At 39.5% G+C, this 22,037-nt stretch overlaps 1 protein-coding gene across 4 annotated transcripts in view; it reads left to right on the top strand.

Moving 5' to 3' along the window:
- KDM5A (lysine demethylase 5A) overlaps positions 1 to 21,045 on the top strand; it is a 51,064-nt gene extending 30,019 nt beyond the window's left edge. For 3 of the 4 annotated variants that reach the window (XM_075705913.1, XM_075705906.1, XM_075705929.1), the window contains 10 exons: positions 2,966 to 3,321; positions 3,852 to 3,990; positions 4,897 to 5,076; positions 6,596 to 6,757; positions 7,806 to 8,357; positions 9,169 to 9,312; positions 12,712 to 12,871; positions 13,159 to 13,379; positions 15,487 to 15,897; positions 18,098 to 21,045. In XM_075705913.1, coding sequence (XP_075562028.1) covers positions 2,966 to 3,321; positions 3,852 to 3,990; positions 4,897 to 5,076; positions 6,596 to 6,757; positions 7,806 to 8,357; positions 9,169 to 9,312; positions 12,712 to 12,871; positions 13,159 to 13,379; positions 15,487 to 15,897; positions 18,098 to 18,310 — 2,538 coding nt within the window. In that variant the 3' untranslated portion in view covers positions 18,311 to 21,045. Of the gene's footprint in view, positions 1 to 2,965; positions 3,322 to 3,851; positions 3,991 to 4,896; positions 5,077 to 6,595; positions 6,758 to 7,805; positions 8,358 to 9,168; positions 9,313 to 12,711; positions 12,872 to 13,158; positions 13,380 to 15,486; positions 15,898 to 16,086; positions 16,108 to 18,097 lie in introns of those variants that run through there. The other variant, XM_075705921.1, reaches the window with a different exon arrangement.
- The last annotated feature ends 992 nt before the right edge of the window (positions 21,046 to 22,037 follow it).

Genomic DNA, 22,037 nt, shown 5'->3' with positions numbered 1-22,037 from the left:
TTTTTTTTTTAAGAATCAGTCCTGCACTGGCAGAGGTGGATTGAATGGGGCGTTTCATTTGTAGGTTCTAATATAAAGCAAGTAGCTGCTTTGCAATGATATCTGTGGCCTCAAGAAGGGAAGTAAAATACTCTGGATACATCTAGCTCAGTGTCTCCCTGCTATCTTGCTGTTTCCATTAAGTTTTGCTGATGACATGTTGCTATCTGTCCATAATGGAATGGTGACATGTGTTTCCTGCTCATTTGCAAGCGTGTCTCTAAGTGGGCAACAATGGCGTTTGTACTTTTATGCTAGTGTAGTCATAGCAGCTGAATATGTATGGCTCAATTTGGTAGCCTAAGCATGGATCTCTAGTGAGCTGTGAGATGCTCTAAAGTATTCCACCTGGCCTCCATTGCCATTCTGGAAGAATACCTTAGCTCTCTTGTGTGGTATTTTCAGGCAGTGTGGGCTATTGCACATGGTGGTGAGTGTTTAGGCAACTGAACAGGGCACTTTACTTGACTATGCAGATACTTTTTAAGGTGCCTGTTGCAGTGGGCATGGTCAGATGAGGTGGTCTGACTTTAGGTAAATCGAGATAAAAGATCCTCCCCACGCCAGGGGGGAGGGAAAGCAGAACCACATTGACAGTTGTTCAGTAAATACTTCTCAGCCTTGCTTTCCAGGTTACAGACCCCTTAATTTGTATGCATGGCCTGCATTTCTTGTCCTTCATATATATCTTTGCACCTGTCTTTGAATGAATCTAGCCTAATAAGTAATCCAGATCATACTGATTCCCCTGGCTGCTATTATCGTTCATCACTCTGGCAGTCTGTATCATAGCAAGTGTTTTCAGCAGTAATCTTAATTTGTTTCTGTGTCACTGATGATGAAATGTTAAACAGTGTTTCACCTACTAACCAACTTCTGGAAAACTCCTTCAAGAAACATCCTTAATAAATAAAGATTTTTCACCTTGAGAAATGGTTCTTGAGATGTGTGTTAACCATTTATTAACCCACGTATTCTATGTTGATACAGTTTTAAGAAGAATGTTGTACAGTGCTAGATTGGGGTCCTAAAATTCTAAACATTATCATATGTACAGCTACCCCTACATAACCAAAAATATAATTGTTAGTCTTGTTTGAGAAGGCCTCTTTTCCTTAAGTGTTTCCTAGTGTTGGTTATGTCCTCCTTCATTTGTGAATTCTATGTTAACTTTTCCATGGTGTAGTTCATTGTCGATACCATGGAGAGACTTTATATTGGACTTTCTTCTTGTCTTTGATATTGGTATGTTGTTGCTGGACACAGGTACCTTTAGAAAACTGTAGAACTCCAGGATAAGATTTTCCAGGCCTGTTGACTCTAATCTTTATCCTTCAAATATGTTCTTTAATGTGTTCCCCAGCAGCTAATAGAGTGGAAAGTATATTATCCTCCTCATATTATAGGAGGATTTTACTACACTTCCTTCCAAATACAAACCAGAAATATTTACTAATATTTATTCATGAAATTTTGTCATCATCTATTAATAGAGCTATAATGTTGTTCTCAAAGGAGTTCTTTGTTTCTAGCATATTTAAAACATGCTTCTAATTAAGACATCATTTGTAGTTGACAGAGCTGACGGCATACAATAAACTCTTAAAAGTTTTAATTTGTATTTTTGTCTAAACATTTTCACCCAGCTGGTGTCTCTCTTCCCCCTCCCCAGCCTTAGGAAACTGGATGTGTTGAAGTACTTTATGCATGTGTATGTTCTTGAAGCTTTAACATAATCACTAAACAATATTATCATTTTACTGGTTACGAACCATAGTCTCTTAGTTTCTGAATGAAGTCAGATAATGATAATTTATGCCTAAGCACTCACTAACTTCCAGCATGGCATTTAAGTGCAATTATCCATCGAATCCAATGAATTGCAAAATAATTGTCATGTTGGATGATAAGTATTTTCTGACACAAAAGGTGTTATAATTATTAAACTGTAATAATTTACTGTTCTCACTATGAAGGATTCGGCATATGTTCCCTGAATCAAAATCCTTATAATGTGGATCTTTTTTGTAAATGCCTTATGGTTTCCATACAGTCATGATAAGCAGCATCAGACAAAAAGTGCAGTAAGCTAAGGGTTAGGAAATGCAGGTTTTATTCCTCATTGTGCCATCGACTTGCTATCAGAAGTACCTGCCTTTTTGTAAGAGAGTCAGGAGTGAATCAATTGAGTATACTGGTTGAATGTCCTTCAATGAATCTCCTGCAGAGATTCTTTCCTGTCTGGTTTGCTTTCTTTGATTTTTTTCATTGCAGTGCCAAAACATGAGGATGAGGACAACTGCAGCAGTGCAGTTGGATTTCTATGAAATTGTCTCCTTTCATTAGAGGGTTTTGCATTTTTATTTCTTTCCATTTTGAGATAAAACACGGGTGTGTTTAAGTAGTGGGCCTGCTTTAGGAAACAGTAAACACTCACCATTGTTACTTTAATGATTTTTTGGTATTCGTTTCCTCCTACAACTCTGGCTTATTCTTTTTCCTCAGCATGTTGTGTTGTGTATTACCATCATTACTGTAATGCCCTGACATTAGATCGAAAGGACGATCTGTTTGCAGAAGTCCCCTTTCCCCCCACTATTTTAAAATTAACGTTGACTGGGCAGTGCTTAATATTCTGTTTTGTTAGCAGCAGTAGTTAGTTGCAGTTGTACTATTTTAGGTGCAGAGTTTCATCCACCTAATATGCATAGTGTATGAAACATTAGGCCAAATGAGTTTAGACTGTTACTTAATATGTGTCAGACTTGATGGCTTGTGACAAACTAGCTGGCAGTGTGTGTAGAAGCTCTGACTGATTATGTGATCATCACATACAAATTTGCAGCTGACTGATCCCTCAGTCAACTTTCCCTTTTGATCCTATGGGCGTTTTTTCCTAATTGATTTGTACTGTATATTACTTCAGAATCTGCTTGATGATGTGGAAGAATTTCATGAGCGTGCTCAAGAAGCTATGATGGATGAGATCCCAGACTCTTCCAAGCTGCAGGAGCTGATAGACATGGGCTCTGGCCTTTACGTAGAACTTCCTGAACTGCCAAGGCTGAAGCAAGAACTGCAGCAGGCACGGTGGCTAGATGAGGTGAGGTCCACCCTCTTGGATCCCCAGAGGGTCACCCTGGATGTGATGAAGAAGCTGATTGACTCGGGTGTGGGCTTGGCACCACACCATGCTGTAGAGAAAGCCATGGCTGAGCTGCAGGAGCTGCTTACAGTCTCAGAGAGGTGGGAGGAGAAGGCCAAGGTCTGCCTGCAGGCCAGGTGAGTGTTCATGTGCAAACTGTTCTTATAGGTCACACACTTCAGGGATTCTCAGCCTCTGTTGAGGAGTGTGGTGAAAAGTAGGGGCTTTGAAGCTGTAGTACTCTTTTTTTCTTTTTTTTCTTTTTTTTTTTTTTTTTTTTACCTCCCAAGCAGTTTGATTGCTCAAGAGTTGGATTTGAGGTTGTTGATGAGCTGCAGAGGGGTTGATTCCCTGTCATGTTGCACAGTGGCAGGAGGCTGTGAATTGCTGCTGTCTTTGCTATTCATCCCCCTCAACAAAAAACACTGAGTATGCTGCACAAGACAACTCCCTCAATGTTAAGGAGTTCTGATGCTGTGCCCTTTTGAACTCATCAGCTTTCTCACCTCTCCTGTTCCATGGTAGCCAGTAGCACCCTCCAAGAATAGAGCCATGGTATTCTACACTGGAGCGTAGTGATGAAGTTGTATCACCAGCCTGTCAAATTTATGCCTTTAGTTGACTGGCATTTTGAGAGACGGCTGGAATTGAGTTTTTCTTACTCTAGACCACGCCAAACTATGATGGCTCTGGAGGGCATCGTGAATGAAGCAAAGAACATCCCTGCTTACCTGCCCAATGTGCTGGCACTGAAAGAAGCCCTGCAGCGGGCTAGAGACTGGACAGCCAAAGTGGAGGCCATTCAGGTAGGGGTTACAGCAGAGACTGGAGTCTTCTGCTTGCATCCTTTTATTTAGACATGTTCTTTATTCCTAGTCCCTCTACCCACAAAGGTGACCTGAAGGGAAAGCTTACTATAGCTGTTAAACGTGCTTACTGTAGCTCATGTACTTGAATTTCTTTTTCTTTTTGTGCTGCCATTTCCCCATTGGCTATCCAATTTCTATTTCCCTTCCTTTTATGCATTTCATGGGGGATGTAAAAGCCAGCAAATTCATTATGATACAAATGTAACTTTCAAAGAGCCTTGGTATTGAAACTGTTCTGCTCACAGGTCTTCAGTTTTGGAGCTGGCTATGGAAATGGGTTTTTTTGTTTGTTGTTTTCTCCCTAAAATAGTGTAAGATTTAATGGCAATGATGGCTGAAATTTTCTATCTAAATAGATGAAGTTACGACATTGCCAGTTCAGTAGTCCCCCCTTCTATTGTTCTACCCACATAACTTGATCCAGAAGGGACATGGCTTCTGTGATATTTCCAGGTGTTGATCTCTGGACTGCAACTGCTATTCCTGTATCAGGTATTTGCTGGGAACTGAAGTGAGAATCCCAGTTGATTTCACATCAGCCCCTGTACAGCTCTCCGACATTGTAGCTTGCTGTTAAGCATTTAAGATAACCATCTAGAAATTAAATGTTGTCTTACTCAGTAAGCCAGCTGGCCATGTCAGAATGGCTGTAAAAGTAAAAACTGGATGAAATAGTTCTAAAAGTATCAGTAAGATTGAAACCCTCCCCTCCTTTCCTTTCCTGTATTTTAGTATTTTTTCCTAACTGTATTTTAGTCAGTGACAAAATAGTGTATACCTTGAAATTAAGCTGGCCACTGACATAATGGTGGAACCGTTGGCTTAGAATTTCTTTTACCCCAGAATGGGAGCAACTATGCCTACCTGGAGCAACTGGAGAGCTTGTCTGCCAAAGGCCGCCCCATACCAGTGCGTCTTGATGCCCTGCCACAGCTGGAGTCACAAGTAGCTGCAGCACGTGCCTGGAGAGAGCGCACAGGAAGGACCTTCCTGAAGAAGAACTCAAGCTACAGTCTGTTACAGGTGAGCAACAGATGCTTCTCTGCCAACCTTCAGAAACTGATCTTGATGGCCCTCTGTGGTCTGGAGGGAACAGTTGGTTCAATTACAGTAGATCACAGCTCCTTTTGAGAATAGAACATAATAAAAAAATTTCAGCTGTTCTCAGCTGAAGAGAATGAAAAAGGCAAAAAACTCTGTTTGGCTAGTCTTGTTTTATGTATAGACAACCTCCACTGTTACTTCTGAAGAAACAGATTAAAACCCTCCTTTTTGGGAGGGAAAGAAAAGGATTTCTGTTTCTGTATAATTGTAGAACTGTAGGCCTGAAAAGGGCATAGAAGCCGTCTTTAGTTGATGAATGTTTTAACTTGTTCCACTGCTTTAATTCTAAGAAAATAGATGAGATATTTTATAAGCTGTTTAACTGTGAGAAAAATTAAGTCAGCTACTGTTTATTTCACTTCAATGAATGTAGTCACTGTCTTTGTTTAATAAAAATCATTCATGTGTTTGAAGATTTATTATATCTACTTGACAAGCTTCTCTTTTCTAGGGAAAACAATTCCAGTTCTTTCAATGCTTTCATGTAGGCTGTATTTTTCATGTTCTTATCTTGTTGCTGTTCTGTGTGGTTTGTCTTCACTTTTAGTGTGATGTCCAAAACCAGACAGAATCCTCTCACTATGGTTTCCCTAGGGCCATGTGAAGTGCAATAATTACATCTTGTGTCTCAAAGGGGATGCTGCTGCTTAATGTTTCCCAATGGGACTGCCCCTATGGCAACAGCACCACACTGATTTCAGTTTATGATGCACCCTAGGTCCAAATTTTTTTCTCTATATTCTTCTGTCTAACTAGTTATTCAATATATTCTGGTTTTGCATTTGACTGTTTTCCTAAATGTATCAATGTGAACTTGCCTGTATTGAATTTAATTTACTAGATTTTGTATTTAAGTATCCTTCCAACTAATCAAGATTACTTAAAATTTAATTCTTGTCCTTAGAAGTGCTTTTCAGCCTCTCATGTTTGATATTAAAAGGCTTATAGCATATTTTTTAGTTTTGTTTCAGCCACCAAATTGCTGATGTAAATATGAAATCATGGCAGATCTTTAAGAATTGCAATTGATGAAGGTGCTTGAAGTGAATGTTAAGCTACTGATATCTGACTGCGTACAGTATTTCAGTTAGCTATATGTATGATAGCTTAATCTGAATAGATTTTTGTAATTTAATCGTGAAAACATAGTGGCTTTCAAGTTGACCTGCCACATCACTGTGGTGCTAATTACATCCACATTCCATACGTATGAAATACTTGTATCCTTTTCTGTTTACTTCTCCTCTTCCTAGCATTAATTGACAGATATTGAATGTGTTAGATCGCTGAGTATGTTTTGCTCTCTGGTGACTCTGTTGTAATTCCTTTATTAGATGTTCTCATATATGTCTCTGAAATCATAACAATATAGACTAGACCTTTTTTCTGTTTTTGGCATCCTTGGCTCTGACAGTGTAAGTTTTCTTGGTGGTTACAGGTTCTAAGCCCTCGGACTGATATTGGTGTTTATGGGAGCAGTAAGAATAGGCGGAAGAGGGCAAAGGAGTTGATGGAGAAGGAAAAGGAGAAAGATCTTGACTTGGAATCCCTAAGTGAACTGGAGGATGGGCTGGAGGAGGCCAGGGACACTGCAGCTGTGGTAAGAAGCAATGAAAGGTAGTGTCTTCTGATACGCGGGTTTGATTTGTCTCTAATCTGTGTAGAAATCTTATGGAAGAACTGATAAATGAATCTCACTGAAATGAATATCTCATAAGATGATGTTTGACACAAGAATATAGTTCAGCTTTAATTGCAGTGAAAGTAGAGGGAAGCACAGTTCAGAGTGTAAGTGCTGGTATTTAATATGTATTGGGCTATGTGTAAGACTTAAATGGTCTTGGGTTAATATCTGTGGCTGCTCATTAATATTATTAACGTTCATTGAAATCCCATCAAAATAATGTGGAATGAGGTGCAGCTCTACCTTAAACAGTACCAAGACATATTTGGTTAGGTCGATTTTGAGGGCAGACTGTAAGTGCTTGGTCATAGAAACTGGGCTGGGGGGAATGTTATATTTGATTCTTCCTTGTTGGGAGGGTATTTATTCAGCTTATCAGAAGAACTTGCTGTCATCTGGCTGCCCTTTCTTCTTGAACAAAGAAAATATATGCAGGCTCATTAATGTGGCTTATACATAGTCTGTTTTACCTTAGTATGCTTTGTTATAGTTACTTGAATGGAGATGCTGAGGAAATGCAAGTTGCTTCAGGAAGATATGTGGTCACTCAGATGCTCCTGGTGCTGAGTCAACATTGAAACAATGCTCAGCTGCGTTGTCTCAGTAGACAGATGGATGGGACTGATTCTGACTTCTTTCCTGGAGTCAAAACCTGTTCTTCTTATGGCCTTATGGCAGATTTAATTATGAATTTCAGAAACTTTGTAGATATGGAGAAGGTTATCTAAAGTGTACGCAGAATCTCTGTCAGAAGTACTCAGGGGAGTAATGAGTAATTTAGGACAAGGTATTTTAGCTAAAGTTTTAATTAGATCACAAAATTCCTAAATTTTGGGCTAGTTTAACTGAGAAGATCTATTGATATGCTTGGGTGGTTTTTTTTTTTCTTTTCCTACATTGCTAATAAAATGTAATCTCTCTTAGCTGTGAAGGTCATGAACTGTTTTTTGTCTTTTCTGGGTAGGTGGCTATATTCAAGGAGCGGGAACAGAAGGAGATTGAAGCCATGCATGCTCTCAGGGCAGCTAACCTGGCCAAGATGACTATGGTGGATCGAATCGAAGAAGTAAAATTCTGTATCTGCCGCAAAACAGCTAGTGGATTCATGCTACAGTGTGAGCTGTGCAAAGACTGGTTTCATAGTGGCTGCGTGCCCCTTCCCAAAACAAGTTCTCAGAAGAAGGGCTCTAGTTGGCAGGCCAAAGAAGTGAAGTTTCTGTGTCCACTTTGCATGCGTTCTCGAAGGCCACGGCTTGAGACAATACTGTCTCTGCTGGTGTCCCTGCAGAAGCTGCCTGTACGGCTGCCGGAAGGGGAGGCATTGCAGTGCTTGACAGAACGTGCCATGAGTTGGCAGGACCGAGCGCGGCAGGCTTTGGCCACTGAGGAGTTGTCCTCTGCTTTGGCTAAGCTTTCTGTGCTCAGCCAGCGAATGGTGGAGCAGGCAGCACGGGAGAAAACAGAGAAAATAATCAGTGCAGAGCTACAGAAAGCAGCAGCTAACCCAGACCTACAGGTGGGGATGTGAATATCTTGCTCTTTACTGTGCTTGTCCTCCTTCAGTGTGTCAAAATGCCTTATCTTTCTTGGAGAAGCTTGGGGGAGAGGGGAGGGCAGTTAAAAGCTGAGAATTAGATGTATCAAAATTACTTAGTTCAGTGCTTCTCAGTCTCAGGCTGTGGCTGGCTTCAGTCAGTTACATGCTGCTCCAGGTCTGTTGCTTTGTGCTCATTGTCAACAGCAACTGCTGAAGGTGCTGGTAAGAAACATCAGTTTGGATATAACGGCTGGTTAAGGGCCTGACGATGTGCAAAGCGGTGGCTACTTTGGTGTCCAAATTCCATTTCCCCTCTTGACAGAATCAAAGGTCTCAATATTTATAATTTCTCATGGATTGTCATTCTTAGGCATTTGGTGTCTTGTTAGTAAACTTCAGTGAGGACTGTAGGCAAACACTGGTACTTCTACAGCTGACCTCTTCATCTTGAGATCAAGATCAGATGATGCTGTGGTGAAGAAGTGTCTATAACCACAGACTATAATGTGGTAGCACTGAACAGCAGCATCTAGATCTTTCTAGTCACTATTACTCAAAAACATAGAAATAAAATCTATTAGAACCTTTTCCTTGGATATTTCCATATCTTTCTTCACATCTTGCTGTAACTAGGTTTTTCTGTGACTGTCCAGGCAATTATCCTCAGGCCAAAAAAACCCCACTGTTTTCTTTGTCAGCTTTTTATAGATTTCTCCCCCCCCCCCCCCCCCCCCCCCCCCCCCCCGCAGAAATTTTATTGTTTCATTCCCGTATTCCAATTTCCTTTTAGGGACACTTGACTAGTTTCCAGCAATCGGCCTTTAACAGAGTGATAGGGAGTGTGTCCTCATCGCCACGGCAGACTTTGGATTACGATGATGAAGAGACAGACTCTGATGAAGACATCAGGGAGACGTATGGCTATGACATAAAGGTAAGTAATCCAGTGTGTCTTGTCTGCATGGAATTAATCCAGAAGATCTGCTTTTTTATTAATTCAATTTATTTCAGAATATTTTTTGTATCTTTATCTATGTACATTCTGCCCTGGCTCCTGTTGCAGAAGAGGTACTTCTTGATTTTATCTGAATGTCTCAGTTCTGGACTATTGGGAAGTTTTGTAACGGTTTTATTCAAAATTTCCAAATGTCCTGTTTAAGTTTCAAAAGGTGCTTTTTAGTGCTAAGGAAAAAGATACCCTTCTCAAGGGATTTGTATTTATAATACCATGGAGGATGAACATTGTCTTTATGCAGCATTCAGAGATATCATGAATCATAAATATGAGTAAGTGTCTATATGGAGAACTCTTCAACAGTTTTTGCTACAGCAAAAAATTTGTCTTTGAAAACTGCGTGCTCTGTAAGAAGTTTCCTGATGCCAGAGCTTCTTTCACGTTTTCATACCTTTCTCTTCATTCAACCCTCACATAAAGGAAGTACGTGTGTTCAATTTTGGATGTGTGGAAATATTCAGGACTAGATATCTGGATCATGTTGTAAAATTGGTGTCTGGATTCAGTTCAGAAATCGGTAACTGCAGTTAAACTTGTAAAATATTTTAACTAGAGAAGAACTGTCATGAGAACTGTAGAGATAGCCAAGTGTTTTCAATGTGATGTATTTCACTTCTGAACTTCTGAAATGTCCTTTTGATACATGTAGAGACAAAAGCAGTACCACTGTTTCTTCTTGTGCAGTGTTTTCTTTTTAGCGATAGTGTCCTATCTACCTTAAAAGATGCTAACTTAAAAGGCAGTGTGGTCATGTAAATTCATCTAAGGCAGATTTTCTGGTTTATAAAGGGACAGCAAATTTTCCAGGTACAATTAACCTCAGTATCCTGTTTTTAGTATTTTGTTTCTAAGCAGCTTTATGCAAATACACACATTTGTCTTACAGTCCTATGTGAAATGCCACCAAGAGTACGTTGCAATTCTGTGTTACAGCTTTTAATTAAATTAGTTTTATATATATATATTAAAAAAAAAAAATCCAAACTGTTCTTTGCATCAGGAGTCATAATAAGGCATTTCTGAAAGATGTGGCATTTTCTGAGGCTGTGGTAAAGCATATGTCAAGAAAGATGGCATATGTTTGTCAGGATCTGAGGGTTTTGCAGTAGTGTAGTTTCATTTGTTTAATTAATCTGTTGTCATGACTTCAAAATCTGTTAACCCTTTTGATTTGGTTGTCCATCACTGTATGTAATTGTAAAAACCTAAAAGTAAAAATCTGTTGAAGCAAAGCTGATAGGGACTAGAAATGTCTTTTGTTAGGTCAACTAACACAGTTGGAATAGAAGACAAATTTTCAGGCAACCAAATTCTTCAGGTCTAAACTAGGAGCAGCAAAGTTCAAAAGAAATAGCAAAGTTGCTCAGAGTTTATTTTTATACTGTTGGCTTTCAAGAGTTGGGTTTTTTCTGTTTATGATCTATAAACATTTTCCAGTGGAGTGATGTGTTTAAAAAAACCCATATATATAGAGATCATAATGCATCATGTATGAATTTGCTCTTAATAACTTCTTGTGGACCCTGTAGAAGTAATTGTTGGGTCCCTAAGGGTCCATAGGCTGTATTTCAAAAACCACGGTCTTGGACATCTCAAGTGCAACAGTGTTTACAAAAACAGATGTGAAAAGGCCTGTTTGATTATATTGTGCTTCTAATTAAAGCATGATTTTTACCAGCAAATGCTTCATTATGAGTGCAACAGCTAGACTTGTTTTAAGCTTTGTTCCAAGCAGACTGATTCACTGGTCAAAATTACTGTAAATTTTCTTCACCTTTAATTGCTTTCATTTTTGTCTTGTGTATTTTTTCTAATGCCTTTGTACCTGTGTTGGCTATGGCCACCAAATGGTGATACCTTTTTATTAATTTCTCTATTGGCTCTGAGCTTTCTTTAATGTACTATAACATGATATCCAGAAGAAGATACTGTATGAGATATAACCTTTATTATGTAGGGAGAAATATCTTCCTCCTTCTGAATATATTTATTCTACCTTTTCATCTGGGCAATGTAAATCTGAATTTCCCACTTCTAGTTCCATACTGAAATCATTAGTGTGCACTTCACTTCCTTTTAAACATGTACCTGAAAGCCAGAGAGAGATTACCATTCTTAAACTCCCTTTTTATGTCATGAAATGACAGTGTCTGGGTGGTACAATTTCCTGAGTTGGCCATTTTGGGACCCACACAGCTAATCTTCAGGTAAATATTGTCAATAACTGCTCTACAGCCTTTCTCTTCTTTTAAGCCAGCTTCTGGGTTTGTTTTTTTTTTTTTTTACTGTTTTCTGAAAGGTTTCAATCTTACATAGCATGCTAAGTATGTTTAACCTGTTGGCCAGTTTCATCACAAATGTGATAGGGTAGCTAAGTTCTGGAAAGTGCTGTGGAAATAGACAGCTGGTTGAGGAGATTATCCTTTTTAATTTCACCTGTGGGGATGAGTAAAAAGAGGGAGAAATTAGTACTAGGGGTCATCAGGGAATCTACTCAGATGGGCTTGTGCCTCTGGATTCTCTGCCTGATGTCATGTGAAGTCAAAGCTGCTCCCACTGCTAAGAGATTCCTAATCTCTCTTCTCTTAATGGATTCACCCGCACCTCAAGGCATGCATCCTGTTTCAGAGTGAGATGTATCTAAAAAGTCAAGCATCCATCCTACACAATGCATTGAGCTGAGTGCAAGCCAATGCCGTCATTATTCTGTTCATGGAAACACTCACAAGTCTCAAGTATTACAGCCCTTTTCCTTTCAGTGTTTGCTCCCATCTTAAAATGGTTTAAGACTGCCATAGAAGTTCTGATCCCGGGGCAACGTTTGATTGTTTGCCATTATGTTGATATTTGTTGCTGTGCTGGACCGTGTTTTTTCCTCACCTGTAAGATCTTTAATCGTTTCTTTCTATAGTTACCATTATTTACTCAGCATACCCCTGCTTTACTAAGATGCCAACCTTTATGGTCTTGCAGTCAAAATTTTCAAGCAAAAAAAGAATATGTAGGCTAAGAGTAAGCCCCTCTTCATTATGTTGACATCTGAAGACCATACTTGAGGACTGCTGAGTAAGGAAACTTGTCAGGTGTTTCTCATGCCCTAACTATAAATCTGTTGACCTATTTCCATAGCTGCTGTGTTCATCCACTATTTAAGTAGGGATGTAACTTGTACCTTTTGTACATGGTCTTGGTGTCTCTGGTAGGGTGCTTCAAAGTAGGGTTTTAGGAACAGTGGACCGGTCAGTCTTAGTAGAATTTACTTTGAAGTAGGTATTTTCTGGATCCAGACGTTGCATGTTTTCTGTGGGTCTTTTTCAGGACAATGCCAGTGTAAAATCTTCTAGCAGCTTGGAGCCCAATTTGTTTTGTGATGAGGAAATCCCCATTAAATCAGAGGAAGTGGTGACACACATGTGGACTGCTCCCTCATTCTGTGCCGAACACGCATATTCGTCTGCTTCTAAAAGCTGCTCTCAAGGTATTTGCTATTGTACACATTGAGATAAAATTGAACAGATAGCTGGGATGAGCAGTCAGTAAGGAGGGGAACTGCTGTGTTACTGGTGCTACTTGTAGAGGGTATGTTGTCTATAAGAAGGTACAGTAGAGTTACATTGCAGTTAGTTTCCTGATGTCTGGTATATAAACCTGTGTCAATGTGTTTTGCTTGGGATTGTCTCCCTCCTTAGACTGTTGTAAAAAGTGATTTCTTTTGGTTTTGATCTCTTCCTTTTATCCTTATATGACTTGCCTCCTGTCTGAAAGGTTCTAGCACTCCAAGGAAGCAACCTCGGAAGAGTCCACTGGTACCTCGCAGTTTGGAGCCTCCTGTACTGGAGCTGTCACCTGGAGCGAAAGCTCAGCTAGAAGATCTAATGATGGTAGGAGATCTACTAGAGGTATCACTGGATGAGACTCAGCACATCTGGCGGATTTTACAGGCTACTCATCCACCCTCTGAGGACAGGTTCCTTCATGTCATGGAGGTATGGAACTTGAAGAAATACTCTGGTATGGAAAAAAACCACCACCACATTATTTTGTTTGTTGTTTTTTAAAAAACGTAGTCTTGGGTAGTTGAGTGCTTAGTTACTTGATGTGTTTGGATTTCAGCTGAGGAGTAGTAGATTCCAGAAAATAACAGAATAAGAGATCCAAAAATTCAGTTCTTGATCACTCATACATAGCACTGTCCTCCACAATTAACCATATTTAGAACAGTTTTCTCGGGTAGTTCCATATGCAAACCTTATTTTAGAAAATACAAGGTTAGGGAAGGAAACGTTGTTCTTGATTATGTTGGAAGCAGAACTGATCTGCAAAAGAATTACAAGAAACATTTAGGAAGATGGAAAGTCTGCACTTAGCTTGTATAACTTGATACTTGTATGTTGCTGGACATTTGTTGTTACTGGGGAAAGAACACTTTTTTAATAAAACATGGTTTAGTAATGCAGGTAATAAGATTCCTATTCTTTCTCAGAATAACATAGACATAGCAAATTTTTTACTAATATACTGTGAAGATGTGCTGATCATTTAGCCTCATTCACGCAGTGGGTAAAGGCTGTGTGCTAGAAGAGAAGGTATACTCTTGTGTTGAAGAGCTATACTGGAACCCATCCTTTATCATCTGTCAGCTGAAGTTAGGGGTCAGTTTGACCATGTGTAGTTATGGAGTATATGATTGCTTTTTGGGTTACTGAACTGCACAGGAAATATATTGAAGATGGTTCTTTCTTGACTTTTTGGTAGTGTACAGTAATACAAGGTGGAAGGTTACATGCTGTGAAGAGTGAGGTTAGATGAGCATATTAATCAGTTGTCTAATTTTCTGAGCGCCATCCATATCCAGTGGATAAGTCAAAGTGTTGCCAAACTGCCATCAGTTAGGACAGTAGTATAAAGCAGACCCTGCCTCCAAAGAAGTACTGCTTTGCCGTGTTTTGACCCAAGTACTTCACTTCATAAGCTTAATGTTCTTTTAATGTAATGGTTTTGGCATAGAATTGATTGAAGAACAGTTTGAATGCCAGCAAATAGCAATTTATAAATAGTATGCCAGACTGTTGTATTAATAGTTAAGCACAGCTTTTTCTTGGGGGAGGCACGGACGTGTAAGAGGGTGTGTGTGTTACAACATTTTCTGGTTAACACTTGAGGAATACTTGTTTGACCAGAACTACTCATTTTGAATTGAATACCTTTCTATGTCTATTTACATGCAAAATAGGTAGACTTTTGTAAAATAATCTTCAGAGGATTTGGTTTTGGGTGGAGTAGCTATATTAAGTAATGTACAGTAAACATTCTTTTACTGGCCTGTAGTATGTCCTTAATCTATTAATAATTATTGTTAAAGTATATAGCTGGATTTACTGAAATTGAGCCAGTCCTGTTTGTACAAAGGAGCTATACATGTGAATCTTTCAGATATAAATAGGACTTGTCACTGTGGATGCTACCTGCAGTGACAGAGTTTGCCAATTTTAAGCCTCATTTGTGATCTGAATCTGCTATTTCAGATTTGTTAATGATGCCAGGGTATTTACAATGTGTGCCAGTTTGGAAGCTATTCAAATAATGGATCTGTTACTTTCTTCTCTTGCTTGAGTTGATGATACATTTTAAGAATTCACCAATTGCTCTTTCTTAATCTCCAGAATAGCAATTGCTTTCTCTCAAAAATAATTACAGGCAAGACTGACCTAGGATGAAAAATAAGGAATACTGTCTAACAAATGACTAATCTTCTCAACTTTTATTAAAAAGCAGTGTGAGAAGGGAGTTGTAATTATTGCTATTCTGCCTCCTTACCCTTGCTGATGATTTACTTTTTGCACTGGACATTTTTGATTCATTGTACTTTGACACAGTTGATACCACTTATTATTTTTTTCTAGTATGGTGAAAATGAAGTTGAGCCCCATTTGTTTAGAATTTGTAACAGTATATTGTTGAATAGGTTTCTTCATACCATATCACTGTAATGGTATGGGAGGTAAGTACATCTCTCAAACCACAGGTTTGCAGTATATGGAAATTTTTATTTGGGGGGGAAAAAAAAAATCTCTTTTCACCCTTTCTGTGAAGGATGACAGCATGGATGAAAAACCGCTGAAAATGAGAGGGAGAGACTCTTCTGAGAGGAAGCGGAAACGAAAGCTGGAGAGGGCAGAACAGTTCTTTGGAGATATGAAGCAAAAATCTAAAGAGCTGAAAAAACTGGAAAAACCCAAGAAGAAGAAGCTAAAACTCACCATGGATAAGACGAAGGAGCTAAACAAGCTGGCAAAGAAACTGGCTAAGGAAGAGGAGCGGAAGAAGAAGCGAGAGAAAGCAGTTGTTGCAAAGGTAGAACTAGCAAAGGAGAGCACAGAGAAGAAAAGAGAGAAGAAGGTTCTCGATATTCCTTCTAAGTATGACTGGTCAGGAGCAGAGGAGTCGGATGATGAGAACGCTGTATGTGCTGCACAAAACTGCCAGAGGCCGTGCAAGGACAAAGTGAGTGTTTGCTTAGTTCTGTCATAGGCAATTCCATGCGAAGTCAAAAACACCAGTGCAATTTAATAATTAGGTTGAACAGCGTGAGCAACAAAAGTGGTGTGATTGGAAATGAGAGAGGATTGAGTAGTACTTGGGTAGGTACACAGATGTAGTAAATAAAACTATAGAACTTCTTTATTCTCTTAGGTACTTTAAAACAGGAGAAGAAAATGGAGAATTAGAATCTGGGAAAAGGTACTCTCTCTTGGTTGGGAAGTTTAACCTCTTCAGGCTGTGTAATTTTTTGCTGGCTATGTGCAACACACGTTGTCTGATTCAAAGGATTAATTCTTTGACTCAGCTAGAAATGTTCCTGACTTCAGTGTGTTTCTGAGCAGAAGTGGGGTGTGCAATGTTCCTAAATGAAGTGAATTTTCTGTATTTCTTGCATACAGCCTGTAAACAGTGATGCTGCAGGCTGAGGGATCTACAGATTGCAGTGCTTCACTTTTCTTGCTGGGGATAAATAATCAGTGATTTTTAGACCTGATTGGATTATTACGAAAGAAACTCGATCTGCCCCTCTCTATGAATACTGCCTGTCCTGATTGTCAGCTTTTAACACTGACTAATTAATGATCAAAAAATGTTTTTTTGGGAATGTTTTTTTCTGCTTTTTAGAAGAAAACAAACACTCCCAGTAATAACTGTGGGATTGACACTCTACTGCACTGGCTTGCACAAAAGAGCAGGAACAAATACAAATACCAAGAACTTAGTTTTTGTTTTGCAAAATTGAAACATGAAATTGAAGTGTTCGTTTGAACACTTAAAAAGACCAGTTAAAAGACCGAATTTGAAGTCTTAAACTTAGATCAAGGTTAGAAATTACACTCAGTCACTCAAAAGATGATACAGTCTTTGTACCACCATTCTCCTTACTTCACAGATGATAATTAGCTTATATTAGTACATCTTTACAGAAATTGAGATTGCAAGAGGGGAGTGCCTTAAAGTTCATATTATAAAGGTTATACTAAATTTGTCAAACTTCCATAAATTAAACTGAGTAAAATTCCTGATTGTATAATTAAAGCTTTTAATGGAATGACTGTCTTGCCGTAAGGTTGGACATGCTTTTGTACATTCAACAGGTGAATGCCATACAAGTAAAAAATGGCAGGTACAGGAATGTAATGACTGAAGCCACAGCTCCTAGTGTCCATTATGAGTCACTTCTGAAAATTTGTTCAGGAATAGTTTTCCTACAAACTAAAGTACAATCTTGAGCTGATAATGTTTTTTCATTTTAGATAGGTTGCCACTACTGTTATTTCTCTAATATATTTTTATTTTCTCATTCCCCTGTAAGGTGAAAGCAGAACTACAGCAGTAACAATTTCTATACTGTACCAGTGCATTCCATTAAAATGAAGAATCTGTGTTACTTATCCTGCAGATCTCAGTTTCTGCCCACTGACTCAAATTAACATGTACTACTTCTACTCAGGGAGTTACAGAAATCTGATAATTCATCTTTTTTTCCTTCCTAAGTTTTAATTTACTTTTTCTGCCTTTTCCTAATTGTTCTATAGCAAGTTCAGCTCAAAGTTTGAAATATTTTAGCTTAAATATTCTGACACTTTGGAGTTACAGTTTCTGTGTATTTTTTGGCATTTGGTGGCCAGCTGTATACCCAATATCTAGCTGGTAGAAAAGTGTTAAAGCTGCTGATGTCACGTGGCTTTTAGCCAAAAGCAGTAATCAAGTCCTTCCGTTTTCTGTAATTTTCAAGTTGCAAAAGCTACCATTTGATAATGCAGTCTAAGGGGATATATGTAATTAGGGTGTGCATTTGTAGACTCTCATCTATGCTGAAGTAGCTGTCCCTGAGCACGCTCCTCTTTTAAATGTCTTCTAGCATACCTGTCTTTCATTTGAGGAGAGCTGCATGTCATCTACCCTAGTAGTGGTAGTGTGTGTTTGTATTGTGATGGTCTAAGGATGCAAGAGGCTCAAGGTTTGTTGGAAGAGTGTTGTTTTTTATTAAACTGAAGCAGCTTGTTAAAACAAGCTCTGTAGGGCATTAATTTGTGCCCAAAAGCTTTTGTGTTCTAGGTATATCAGGTGGGTTTAATAGAAAGCATTTTCTTCATAGAAACTATGCCTCTGTCTTTCCTTGTAATTTGCTATGTGTTGCTGATCTGATCTCTTGCAGGTAGACTGGGTGCAGTGTGATGGTGGCTGTGATGAGTGGTTTCATCAAATTTGTGTTGGCGTGTCTCCGGAAATGGCTGAGAATGAGGATTACATCTGTATAAACTGTGCAAAGAAGCCAATGCAGGGACCAAGTAGCCCTGCTCATGCACCACCTCCTCCTTTCTTATTGAGCTACAAACTACCAATGGAAGATCTTAAGGAGACAAGTTAGCAACTACTCGATGCCTGGAACTTGTTGGGAAATGGACCACTGAAACCCTACAGAAGGAGAGGGTTTGAAGCTAATGCAGCCACTGAGCTTCACTTCCAAGGATGTACAGACCTGCAGCAGAGTTGGTCCCTTCCTTACAGCTGGCTTCCTTTGTACAATGGGGACGTCAAGGCACAGTGGTACCAACTCACCTATGCAGACAGCGCCTGATTAGGAGCTCCAGCCAGTGTTTTCTGACTTGAGTACTTCCATCTTCGAGTGTGGCTGTTGCTCTTAGAGACTGAGCAAACCCGAGGCTGTTAGATTAGACACTTCAGGGTGTTAGAAGTACATGTTGGCAGTGGAGCTGGCCTGGAATTGGTGGGCATAAGCTGGAGCTTTTAGGTTACCCTAGGGAGGTGACTTCGGAAGTTATCTTTTGCCTTCCCATGCCAACCAAGTGAGTAGGGCAATGTCTTGCAGGAGTTAAGTTGCCTCCGTATTCAGGCAGCTAACACTACACTATAAGGATGGGAGCAAGTGAATGAATTTCTTTTAATTTCTCTTTTGTAGATAAAGGGCAGGGGAGCTCATGATCTCAGAAATCAGCAAAGGTTCTGTTTACCAAAAAAGAAACCAAACTCTACTCCACTAGGCAAAATTTTTTCCTTAGTGGGGAACAGCTGATCTTCCTGTCCTGGGGAGGGCCAGAAAACATTGATGAAGATGTCTAGCTAGACCAGAGCTTGGGAAAAGCAGAGTGCTTCCCTTCCCACAGGGGTGTCCTCTCCTGTTCTAGGCTTTGCTTAGAATTCTGCACTCCTGCACATTAAAGTTGTCTCACGCAGGATGGAGCTGGCAAGGAGGTACAGCACCCCGGGGCATCAGCTTCTGTGATCTGTACCCAGGGATGGGAAGGAAAGAAGACAGCCCACTTACCTCAGAGGTTACACTGACATGTGCTTCTGTGAAAAGTTTCACTCACAACTATTTCCAGTATCACCAGGCTACGGGCATGGCCTCAAGCGATACCAGCAAGCAGTCTGCAGATACTGTTCGCAGCGCAAATCCCCCTCCCTGCTGGCTTTGCTGGATGTGTACCAGTGTACAATCAGCAACAGTTCTTGTTTGAAGTTGTCCCTGGCTTTGCCAGAGGACCAGAGGGCTTGGGGTCATCCTGGGTGACAGTTGTTTTAGTAAATCCATTTTTAAAGAAGGACTTGTTTTTACTTTTTTCTAAATGTCTCAGACTACTGACTTGTTCTATAAATAGATTATTTTTCTTTGATTTTTTTATACTTACCACTGTTAACCAGCAGCACAGACAGAGGTTCACAAAGCAAAAACCTGCCCGTGGGCTTGGGTTTTTTTACTCCATTCCTTCCTTGTAGTACAAGGAATTAGCAGTTACCTTCCCCATTCTAGCCTGACCAGCTGCCTGTGTTTAAATAGGTAAATACATTTCATGTGCTACCTTTGTGTTTGGGTTTGTTCCTACTAGTGGGGCATCTGGGCCTTAACGATTCCAGTGGATGCTGGCTTTATGTATGTGAATGTCTGAAGCCAGCCACTGGGCTGTCTTGTCCCCCTCTCCACTCGCTCCCTATTGTGTTTCCATTCTTCTGCAGTTCTAGGAGTGTTGTAAGTAGTGTCCAGTCTTACTAGGAGCTGGATTGGGATTTAAAGAAATATTGACAAAAACAAAAGTGTTCTGTCTTGACTGTTCTGTGTCCCTTCTCTTGTTCTCTAATATTTGGGAGTTTATTTATCTGGCTGAAGTGTCCATCCAAAAAAAAAAAAAAAATTAAGCTCAGGTAGATAAACTTTATTAGTTTGTTTTATTTGTGCCTGCTACCTGGGAAGGGGAAGATGTGCAAAAGAAAAAGAACTAAGATGGAGGGAAGAAGATACTGGGTCTTGGGAGCTTTGAGTGCAAATTGGACACAGACTTCTAATCCCTGCTCCTTAAAGACTAATATGGTGTTAAAAGCAAAAGCAAGCTGTGGTTAAGCATGTGGCTGAATGGGCACTGTAGCAAACTTAAGAGTATTATTTGTTTACTTATTTATGAAGGAGTCTATGCTATAGCTAGACATACCCTCTTCTTGCCTTCAGTTAAATTTTTTTTTTCTTCTCAATGTACGCTTAGTTTTGGTAAACTGGTTTAAACAGATGTTACTTTCCTTCAAGCTTTAACTGATGGTACTACATAAATGTTTCCCTATATGGAGTGGATAGGCTATCTGTCACAGATGTTTAATCGTTCCAGAAGTAGACTAGTACAAGATTTCTTAAAGAATCCCAGTGTTCTGTATTCTTTCCTGACTCCTAGAATCCATGACACAACAGGGAAAATATGGTTAGCATATCCTGTTAGCCACTGAGTATATCCTCTTAACCATTCCTACATTCTCTGTCGCGATAAAATCATTGTTATATGTAATTATCATCAACTGGAAAAGTGATCTTTTAGTAAATCTACATTGAATGTTCCTGTTTCTCTGAGTAGGTGTGGTGGAGAATGTTAACAGTAGCACTAGTTACAACGAGAAGAAAACACAGCTATACAATGCAATGGTCAGTCATTCTGCTTGTAACAAGCCTAGAAAAGAGTAAACAACGGAAAGAAATGTGCAAAAGGTCACATTTTTAGTAGCTGTTTTTCATATTATCACATGGAGAGGCTCTTTTTTACGCTGTCGAAAGGAGGTTGCCGCACTTTTTCCAGTTATGGATCATCTGCTTTCGGGTAAGGTGTTCATTAGCTTTACATCTTATTGTTTAAGCTTATTTTTTAAGACCATAATTCCTCTCAAAGGATTGCTGATAGTATGAACTTATGAATAAATGTTAACTTTTTGGAAAAATGTGTAGATATATAGTTAGTGGTTGAAAAACCTAAAGCTACAGCTGTGGTATTGTCTCCAGATCTTAGGGTTTTGAATTTTTATAAAAACGTATGCAAAGAGGCAAACCAAAGTTAAGCTAAGGAAATAACTTTCTTGCACGTCTGCTACAGCTGTAGGAAAAATCTCTCATGCTTTGGGGACAGAATCTCAGTATACACAAAATCTTAGCTCGTGTATCTAGAAAGGTACATGTCTTAGTGCTATATTCTACAAAGGATACTACCCACTGTTCATGTTATTTCTCTTCATGTGTCTGACACAAGGTCAAAGAAATGGCCTGAGCTGTTGTGAGGAACTAAAAATGGCCAGGACTTGAGTTGTCTGTCTTATCCAAACCATGCGGTTTCAAGCTTTTTTTAAGAACCAGGGCCTGGAATTGGGCAGCTGTACTTGCATAGAGATAAATGTCACTCCTGAACTTCAGTACCATTACTTTTGGATTCATGCTTTTGACAGATCATCTGTACCTGAGTGCTTTTGCAGCCTGGACTGTTTGATAATGAGGGCTTACGGTAAAATTGATGATATTGTGAAAATTACCTTAAGGGATTGGAATACAGTCACACAGCATAAGATAAGCAGATGTCTGTGTGTTTTGTTAGCCACACAATTTTTAGAATCATAGGGTAATTTAGGCTGGGGGGACTTCTGGAGGTCATCTGGGTCAGCCTCCTGACCAAAGCAGGGCTGACTTTGAAAGTAGGCCAAGTTTTTCAGGGCTATGACCAAACATGTTTTGAGTATTTCCAGAGATGGGCATTCCACAACCCCTCTGGCTTCCTGTTCCGGTTTTGTAGCATCTTCAGTGCAAACTTTTGTCAGACACTCACTTGCTGGCT

This window comes from Pelecanus crispus, chromosome 1, assembly GCF_030463565.1.
Source record: "Pelecanus crispus isolate bPelCri1 chromosome 1, bPelCri1.pri, whole genome shotgun sequence".
NCBI lineage: Eukaryota > Metazoa > Chordata > Aves > Pelecaniformes > Pelecanidae > Pelecanus > Pelecanus crispus.
This window is presented reverse-complemented; position numbering and strand designations above follow the sequence as displayed.